This window comes from Rhamphochromis longiceps, linkage group LG17 (genome assembly GCF_057381845.1).
Source record: "Rhamphochromis longiceps isolate RC_006_pf linkage group LG17, R_longiceps_female_GT1.1, whole genome shotgun sequence".
NCBI lineage: Eukaryota > Metazoa > Chordata > Actinopteri > Cichliformes > Cichlidae > Rhamphochromis > Rhamphochromis longiceps.
The window spans coordinates 42,740,898-42,751,392 of record NC_140573.1 but is presented as its reverse complement, the minus strand read 5'-3'; the positions used below and the strand labels follow the sequence as shown (position 1 = coordinate 42,751,392).

General features: G+C 41.5%; 1 protein-coding gene across 1 annotated transcript; it reads left to right on the top strand.

Annotated features, from left to right (window-relative positions):
• The first annotated feature begins 1,080 nt into the window (after positions 1 to 1,080).
• prl2 (prolactin 2) lies at positions 1,081 to 8,562 on the top strand. Its single transcript, XM_085387561.1, has 5 exons — positions 1,081 to 5,380; positions 5,617 to 5,804; positions 6,353 to 6,460; positions 6,716 to 6,895; positions 8,199 to 8,562. Exons 1-5 carry the CDS (start codon positions 5,359 to 5,361, stop codon positions 8,391 to 8,393), a joined length of 693 nt encoding a protein of 230 aa, XP_085243687.1. The 5' UTR covers positions 1,081 to 5,358; the 3' UTR covers positions 8,394 to 8,562.
• Positions 8,563 to 10,495: the final 1,933 nt, after the last annotated feature.

Sequence of the window (10,495 nt, the reverse complement as noted above, 5' to 3'; positions counted from 1 at the left end):
ACTGCTGAGCAACAGGAACGTAAAGGTCATCCTGATGACCCCCGAGATGCTCTGTGGGCTGACAGACAACAGTTCAACTTTTTGGAAGGTGTGTCCTGTTACATCTGGCGTAAAAATACCATTTCAGCAAAGGAAGATCATGCCAACAGCAAAACACGGTGGTGATAGTGTGATGGCCTGATGCTGTTCTGTGGGAAATGGAGCCACGAATTCTGCCGTCGACCAAAACATCCTGAAGGAAAGTGTCCCAACATCTTTCTGCAACCTCAAGCTGAAGCACGCTTGTGTTCTGCAACAATGATCCAAACCACAGCAGTGAGTCGTCCTCTGATTGGCTTAAGAAAAACCAAATGAAGACTGGTCAAAGTCCTGAGCTGAATCCAACTGAGACGCTGATGCAGGACCTTAAAAACACGGTTGATGCTCAAAAACCCTCCAATGTGGCTGAATTACAACAATTCTGCAAATATGAGTGGACCCAGATTCCTCCACAGAGCTGTAAAGACTCACTGCCAGTTATTACAGACGCTCAGGGGGCCCACCAGGGGGCCATCAGCGTTTGGATTTTTATTCCCCTTAAAATAAATGCATTCATTCAGAAACTGCATTTTGTGTTATCTTTGTCTAACATTTGATCTGAAACACTTTAGTTGTTTGTTTTTTTTTGGACTAAATTAATTCTAGTTAATTCTTTGGTGTTTACTTTTTCACTTCTGTTCTTCCTCTCATGTCAATTCTCCACAAAACTTTGACAATAACAACATATACTGCCAAAATATTAATGACAGAGGTTGCTATTTTTCTGTACCCAGATTCATTTGAAGATTTGAATAATGTAATATCTGAATGTAAGCTGTTAATCTTCACAGGAAAGACGTGCAGTGAAAGGTCAAAGCTACGTCCATCGATTACGTTTCGCCCTGTGGGCATGGACGAAGAGTCACCCTGTTACTCTGCAGGTCAGTCCGAATGTGACAGCACAAGACCGTCTGCCCTTTGTATACATGAGTGTGTTGGTGAACGTGCAGCAGAGTCACGTGAAGCAGCAGCTCAGATTTAATGCTACACGGCAGAAAAACAGAAAGCTCACTTAAACTAGAAACATTAAAAGGGCTTAAACAGGCAGAACACAGAGCATGAAACGACCAAAGGGCTACACAGAGGGATAACGAGGGAATGGGACACAGGAGGAGAGCACAGCTAAGAGAAATTAGACCTAACGAGACAAGGGAAGCAAAACTAGAAACACTGACATGAGACAGACTTTCAAAGTAACACAGGAAACACAGAGATGCAGACTTGACAAGGAGATACAGCTGACAGAGTCAGAGCAACACAGTGACAGAAACCAGAAGACTAGAAACTCCAACACTGAACCCCAAAGACTAGAAATAATAATAAAAAAGACAAAATCAAGTTCAATAATAATGCAAAACTCAGCACACTGGGTCAACGACCCAGGTACCCTAACATGCAAAAGTTGATACAGTGGAACCCCGGTTTACCCCATTTAACCAAAAATTCAAGTTACGGAGGCACTTAACGGCAACATTTCTGCCCGTGGTACGGCAAAATGCCCGCGTAACGAAATAGATAAAATAGAAAATCAAAACAAATTCAATTACATTCCATAATGTCATGTACATGTACGTATGTATGCATGCATACGCATGCTTTCTTCAACCTCCACCACCTCCTCCTCCACCAAGAACTTCGTCTTCAGCCAGCATCGCCTCACTCAAAAGGCGATGGAAAAAGGAAAAAGACCCTCTGGAACGAATTAATTTCGGGGTTCCACTGTATTCTCCTTTATTAATATTATTTTATTATTATATTCATATAGCACAAGGTTCAGTTAGCTTCAAACAAAGACAGCTGGTAGAAAAATCCTTCAAACAGCACTTTATACGTCGTACTTTGAGTGCATTTCAGTACCTGTACTTTTTCACATTTAATTGGATCAGTGAATCAGTGCTTGAACCCCAAATTTTTAACACGCCTATCTGTACTTCTACTTAAGTCGGGGGCGACCGTGGTTCAGGGGGTTGGGACGCTCATCTGTAACCGGAAGGTTGCCGGTTCAATCCCCCTGCTCTGTCTGTCCTGGTCAACACTGGTTGTGTCCTTGGGCAAGACACTCCACCTACCGCCTACTGGTGTTGTCCAGAGGGGCCGATGGTGCGATATGGCAGCCTCGTAGTCTGTCCCAGGGCAGCTGTGGCTACAACTGTAGCTGCCTCCTCCAGTGTGTGAAATAGTGGAATTGTAAAGCGCTATATAAATACAATCATCATTATTATTACTTAAGTAGAAGTATATATGTGTATCAGAAGCTTTGTAATAAATGAATAAGACAAGAGGTAACTATATAATTAATAATCAATTCACTCTATAATCAATCTGATAACAATACTTCCTCTATTGTTTCGTGAAGTTGCTAAATGTTGGTGATGTTCTGAGGTCTTTGAACATCATGCTGCTTCTGGTCATGTGTGGATGTTTTTCAGTTTCAGAGGTGGTACAAAGTACAAATACTTCATTACTGTACTTAAGTAGAATTTTCAGGTAACTGGACTTAAGTATTTATTTTCTGACACCGACATCTGTACTTTCTACTCCTCAGATTTCCAAAACAGGTCACTTTTGGTTTGAGACATTTGAGGGGAGATTTCTGGCGTGCTGGACATTTGCTCAGTGGGCCGATGCACTTGCAGGCTCATCGGTCATATTATTACTTTTTTCTTAGTAAATATAATTTTACATGTTATGGGCCGGTGTTGTGCCGAACAACAAAAATGAAGATTGTCTGTAAATGGTTGTAAATGACTTGCTGGCCTATAATTTGTGACACAGATATCAAACATATCTCGTGTCAGTTATTATTATTATTAAGTTATTTTAAGGCAGAAACAGCATTTCTGTCACACAGTTGTAGCTGCAGTCCTTATGTGGCAAAGGGACTTTATACATATATTCTTTATTCTGAATGTGACTTTTTCAAAGGTCAGGCCAAGAGGACAACAAAACTTGCAATGAATATAACATTAATATAACGATATTTTGAGATATTGATTATAAAGTAGAAGACAGAGTATGTACAATTACACAGAGTCATAAAGATACTTGCAAAACAGGTAATTTCCTGATGTTATATCTATTATATATGTTATATTTGCCCACGGTAAATTCTCTTGACTGCATCTGTATCAACTTGTGCAACGATGTTAGACATCACTCTTTGGTACAAGACTGGGACTTGTAGCCCGTCCAACAGAAGAGGAGGGGGCGCAAAGCGACTGATGAGTGTCTGGTCATTTCAAAAGGAGCTTTTCTATAAGTTCAACAAATATCAGCAAACACACAAATCGTTTGTGTGCAGCCTGTCGCACACTGTGTCTGCTAGCTAAAGGCACAGCTGATGTATTTCTCAAGGAGGGAAAAGAATAAAGATAAAGAATAAGGGAAGAGATAACTTCACTCAGAGATGATGAAAGACAAGACAGAAGAGGAAGACAAGTGGTTATATTTAAAGATAAGGACCTTCACTGTAAGGTGAGTATTTAAAGTTTACATAAGTCCTCATCCTGTTCTGCCGGAGGTTTCTTCCTGTTCAAAGGGAGTTTTTCCTTCCCACTGTTGCCAAAGTGCTTGTTCATAGGGGTCATATGATTGTTGGGTTTTCTCTGTGTGTATTATTTTAGGGTCTACTGTACAATATAAAGCGCCCTGAGGTGACTGTTGTTGGGATTTGAATTTAAAATTGAGTTCCGTCTCCTGCTGAGTCTGCTTTTGGGTCTGTTCACAAAACACACTGGCATACCCCGCCATGAAAGTTTGAAGCCTAATCCTAAAAGATAAGATGGGGCCTGATTATTTAAGACCTTGTGTGTGAGGAGCAGGATTTTGAATTCTGGATTTAACAGGAAGCCAAAACAGGAGAAACCTGCTCTCTCTTTCTAGTCCCTGTCAGGACTCTTGCTGCAGCATTTTGGATCAGCTGAAGGCTTTTCAGGGAGTTTTTAGGACTTCCTGATAATAATGAATTACAGTCTTACATATTTGTTTAATATGTGCGTTGAAGGACATGTCCTGGTCAAAAATGACTCCAAGGTTCCTCACAGTGTTACTGGAGGCCAAGGTAATGCCATCCAGAGTAAGAATCTGGTTAGATACCATATTTCTAAGCTTTTCAGGGCCGAGTACAATAACCTCAGTTTGATCTGAATTAAGAAGCAGAAAGTTAGCGCCCATCCAGGTCTTTATGTCTTTAAGACAGCGGTCCCCAACCCCCGGGCCTCGGACCGGTACCGGTCCGTGAGTCGTTTGGTACCGGGTCGCGAGAGTTGAGGCTCAGGTGTGAAATGTATAGTTTTCAGGGTTTTTATCAGTTTTCAGCGTTATTTTGTTATAGTTTTTATCGTTTACTCGGTTTTCCTGGGTCTTTTCACGAGTGTTATGAATAAATTTTCTTTTTTTCGGTACCGGTACTAGTTTTATTTTGTTGTATTTATCTGCGACACTTTAAAGGCCGGTCCGTGAAAATATTGTCGGGCATAAACCGGTCCGTGGCGCAAAAAAGGTTCCTGCAGTTTAACTCATTGGTGTGTGTTATCTGGCTTCATGGACAGATAGAGCTGGGTGTCATCTGCATAGCAGTGTAAATGTATGCTATGTCTTCTAATGATGCTGCCTAAGGGAAGCATGTATAATGTAAACAGAATTGGTCCTAGCACTGAACCCTGTGGAACTCCATAATTAACCTCAGTGTGTGAAGAGGACTCTCCATTTACATGCACAAACTGGAGTCTCTGTATTATCACAGTATTATTGAACATTTAAATCACCTTGAAGTGATTCTTGTTTTGTGCTATATAAATGAAACTGAATTGAATTTAGTCGATATAAATTCTTATCAAATATTAAGCATAACTTTTGCTTAGTGAATTCAGCTACACTGTAACCTTAAATCCAGAGTTGATGCTTGAAATAACATTGTGTTGTAACAGTTTTTGTCACAGAGGACAGTGAAGTTCATGCAGTGTAGCTCTGTTACAGACAACAGCTTTGTAGAAGAGCCTGGCCCATCCACTGTATAATGTATATTATTAAAAACAGTTTGTCACAAATATGCATTTAAAAAACCGACAAACATCTTTTGAAACACTGTGTTTTATTATTTATTATTGTGTCGCCCAAATCACAGCATAGATCACTATTAATGTTTCTCCGCCCACCCTCCCTCTCTTTGATATTAGAGTGTAAAGGGGAAACTGTCTGACCCTCACATGAAGCATTCAGGTTTGGAATAGGAGCACATCTGCACTCTCTGCTCTAAGACAGGATCTCCTTCTCTGCAGGATGCCTGGAAACATCCGATCAGGTATTTCAGGAACAGAATTGTGCATACAGGAGGTGAAAGGATGGACTGTGTCTTTATCTGCATGTAATCCAATCGTCCCCATGTGTGTGACTTTATAGTGGAGTTTTATTTCCTGATTTTTCGTCTTACCTTAAATATAAAAAAAATACATCTACACTTTCAAAAGGTAGGTTCTTTAGTAATAGATTACATTCAGGTTGAGACTAATGTTTTGAATTGTCCTTTGTCTCTCCTAGTCTCTGTGGTCTTGGTAGGTTTGTTGTGCTTGGTGTTCTGCAGTCAGCCGACCAGTCTGGATGCAGCCCCCCTCTGTACGAATGCCGAGGCTGGGTGTCACGTCCTCTCCCTGGCTAACCTGTTTGACCGGGTCATCCAACACTCAGCCAGAATGCACAGCATTTCAAATGACCTTCACTCTGAGTTTGTATGTTTCTTCATTGCAGTCGTCAGAAAAAGCTTTTTAAACGATATTTAATGAACAAGCTTGATTGTGACATGAGGATATGATATTCTGTCTGCAGATGCCTTTTAACTGAGACATTGTAGGTTTACATAACGTAGTCAATCAAACACTGCATTATCAGTTTATTAGATACACGCACAGTCATCCTGTTAGAACAGCAGAATCCAACCTGATGAGACAGTTTTTCAGTCTAATTAAATGCAAGGATGAACTTTTTTACTGTTAACTGAGCTGTACGAGATGTTTTCACAGTTCGCCCACACTTGCTAACATAAATCTGTATCATGTATAGTCTGCTATGCTGTTTACTGTTAAGATTTGGCGCCATATAAAAATAAAACTGAATTGAATGTGTGATAAAGACGCATCTATTATACAGACAGACACCAGTAAGGATACAGAGATAGCAAGACATCGTATTAAGTCATTCATTGCTTTTGTGCTCCAGGCACGTTTGACATTTAGATGATATTTAACCTCTGACATTTCATTCATGTTTGTCCTCCCAGGAGCTTTACTTCCTGCCCAGTAAGAATCAGATTGGCCGGGTCAGTCGCAACTGTCACACGTCTAACATCCTCACCCCAAATGGAAAGGAGAACGCTCAGAGAATGGCGGTAAATTCACCTTTTTCAAAGTTAATCCCTCTCAACTATGCACATCATATTTACACCTGGAGTCTTGTCATGTGTTTCAGGTTCTTTCTTTTGTTGCCATAAACAACATTGTAGCTGTTTGAAACATGTTTTCCTTTCAAATGATAAAGAATTTTGTAAATTTGTTTCCCTTTGCTCTTTATGATATTACAGTAACACTCAGTGGTACAAATCCCACTCTAGTCACACCCATAATTTACATGTATGTCACTACAGAGGGAGGAGCTGACGGAGGTGATTCTAAAGCTCCTGGTGGCGTGGAGGGACCCTCTGTGGCATTTCCACCAGAGCATGACGCACTTCCACGACTTCATTGACTTCAGCTCCAATAAATCTCTTAAAATGAGTGATATGGTGCATGAGCTACGGAAAGGAGTACAGAAAGTAGTTGAGAAGGTACTGTGTGTGTGTGTGTGTGTGTGTGTGTGTGTGTGTGTGTGTGTGTGTGTGTGTGTGTGTGTGTGTGTGTGTGTGCAAAACATACACAGCGGAGGAAATAAATATTTGTCCCCCAAAGAAATGAGCAGTACACACTCTCAGTGGTAGTTTGAGTTTCTCTGTCAGCTCCATGTCAGATGATCCTTCCACACATTCGTTCTCATCAGGGTTCAGCTGGTCACTGACAAGCTTCAGACACTTTGTTGAACGAGGGCTTTTGTGTTACCAACGATTAGCTTGATCGCATTCAGAATACTTTATTAATCCATAAGGACACTATATGGTTACAGTTGCTCAGTACAGTAACAGTAACAGACTCAGCTATTCAAACAATACAATATGTTACAGATTTACAAATTTAAGAAATAGCACTAATATATACAAATCACTCAATTATAAATATAAAGAATATTACAGAGGTGTAATATTTATGACTGACATTTGACTCTAACCTGTGAACTTTGTCATTTGCTATTTTACGGTAGAGCGTGTGCGAAAAGATGTAACTATTGCAGTGTTTACAGTGTGTTCAATGGAGTTGTACAGGGAGATGGCCACAGGCAGGAATGACTTCCTGTGTCGATCAGTGGTGCATTATGGGTAATCTCAGCCTCTCACTGAGCGTGCTCGTGTGGCTAGCCAGCACGTCATGGAGCGGGTGGGAGGTGTTATCCAACATTGTCTTTATCTTGGACAACATTCGCTTCTCTGACACCACCCTAAGGGAGTTCAGCTCCGTCCCCACAGCGTTACTGGCCTCTGCTACCCTCAACCTGCCGTCCCAGCATGCATCAGCACAGAGGATAGCACTGACCACAACAGCCTCATAGACAATCCTGAGCATTGTTCGACAGATGTTGAAGGACCTCATGCACTACTACCCTAGCTGCCTTGAGATCGTTCTCCTGTTGTAATCACTGATGTGAGCACAGACTGACGGTGACCAGCAGATGTTCTTGTAGTATATTTAAGCCTGTGAAGGGCAGCAGTCTAATCTATGATGCTTCACACAGCTCTGTGTTCATGTTCATGTTCAAATGCTTATTTTCCTGCAGTTAAAATTCAACCAGGGCAGAAACAGAGACAGAGCGAGACAGAGGCACTGATGTGTGTGCACTAGCATATGCACAGTTTAGATTGTCTGTGTTTGTGTAGTACTTTGTTTTGTAATTTTTTACTTAAGTGGGTGAAAGAAACTAAGTAAACACACAACAATATAAACAATTTGTCTTATCCATATGTTTTGTTCTTTTCACACCAGATGCAGATGTTGGGAATATTAAGTAACTCTGTCAGCAGCCTCATGTCTCCTGAGGCTTTCTTGGCACCAGGCAGCGCTGAGTGGCGCCTAATGAAAGACTACGAGCTCCTCTACTGCTTTCGCCGAGACTCCAACAAGGTCCAAAACTACCTGAAGATCCTGAAGTGTCGTATTGTTCCAGAGGATGGATGTTAAAAGCTAGAAACTCTTGACAAAGCTGAAGGTTTTGTTTTCTACTTATAGAGAATCAGAAACATCTCATCATGACTGCAGTGATACAACGGCCGCCCCGTCTGTCAGAATGTTTTCCATCCTCAGACAGGGTGCGATGAATGCACAGAATCACTAATTATTATAAGAGAAACCTGTAAATCGTCTGTTTCAATATATTATATAAATATTTCAAAATCATGTCTTTTTTGTTGTTTCTACAGAAAAGGTGCAGAAATACACTGAGGTCACATCATCACAGCATCATGACAAAAACTAACGATGTTCTGTCCTAATAAAAAATCTGAAACATTGTAACTAAACGTAAAAAACAAAGACAGTAAAGGACATAAACAAAAACAAAAACATGACACCTAATGCATTTATTTATCGAGGGATAACAGACAGTATTACATGTCTGACAGTCTGAAGCAGATTGTTAAATCATTTTAAGAGAAGTTCCTGATTTCAGTCTATGGGATGAAAAACATGTTGGTGGTTTCTCAGGTTTAATTAAAAAAGAAGCACGTTTACATATATGATGATGACGATGAATTAACGGTTTTCCTGAAGCCAGCTGACCAATGAACCGCTTAACTGGTGATTCTTAACTGCCCACAGGTGTGGGTTAGGGTTGGGGATGTGAGTCACCAGTCTGTCTCTGTGTGACAGACTGGTGACCTGTCCAGGGTGTAGCCTTGCCCTGTGATAGGCTTCAGACCCTCGTCATCCTGGTAAACATGAGCGGAAGAGAATGGATGGAAGAACCGCTCCATTTAACATTTACCAAAAGCATTAAAAACATCCTCACACATACATGTACAGTGGGGCAAAAAAGTATTTAGTCAGCCACCGATTGTGCAAGTTCCCCCACCTAAAATGATGACAGAGGTCAGTAATTTGCACCAGAGGTACACTTCAACTGTGAGAGACAGAATGTGAAAAAAAATCCATGAATCCACATGGTAGGATTTGTAAAGAATTTATTCGTAAATCAGGGTGGAAAATAAGTATTTGGTCAATAACAAAAATACAACTCAATACTTTGTAACATAACCTTTGTTGGCAATAACAGAGGTCAAACGTTTACTATAGGTCTTTACCAGGTTTGCACACACAGTAGCTGGTATTTTGGCCCATTCCTCCATGCAGATCTTCTCGAGAGCAGTGATGTTTTGGGGCTGTCGCCGAGCAACACGGACTTTCAACTCCCGCCACAGATTTTCTATGGGGTTGAGGTCTGGAGACTGGCTAGGCCACTCCAGGACTTTCAAATGCTTCTTACGGAGCCACTCCTTTGTTGCCCGGGCGGTGTGTTTTGGATCATTGTCATGTTGGAAGACCCAGCCTCGCTTCATCTTCAAAGTTCTCACTGATGGAAGGAGGTTTTGGCTCAAAATCTCACGATACATGGCCCCATTCATTCTGTCCTTAACACGGATCAGTCGTCCTGTCCCCTTGGCAGAAAAACAGCCCCATAGCATGATGTTTCCACCCCCATGCTTCACAGTAGGTATGGTGTTCTTGGGATGCAACTCAGTATTCTTCTACCTCCAAACACGACGAGTTGAGTTTATACCAAAAAGTTCTACTTTGGTTTCATCTGACCACATGACATTCTCCCAATCCTCTGCTGTATCATCCATGTGCTCTCTGGCAAACTTCAGACGGGCCTGGACATGCACTGGCTTCAGCAGCGGAACACGTCTGGCACTGCGGGATTTGATTCCCTGCCGTTGTAGTGTGTTACTGATGGTGACCTTTGTTACTTTGGTCCCAGCTCTCTGCAGGTCATTCACCAGGTCCCCCCGTGTGGTTCTGGGATCTTTGCTCACCGTTCTCATGATCATTTTGACCCCACGGGATGAGATCTTGCGTGGAGCTCCAGATCGAGGGAGATTATCAGTGGTCTTGTATGTCTTCCATTTTCTGATGATTGCTCCCACAGTTGATTTTTTCACACCAAGCTGCTTGCCTATTGTAGATTCACTCTTCCCAGTCTGGTGCAGGTCTACAATACTTTTCCTGGTGTCCTTCGAAAGCTCTTTGGTCTTGGCCATGGCGGCGTTTGGAGTCTGACTGTTTGA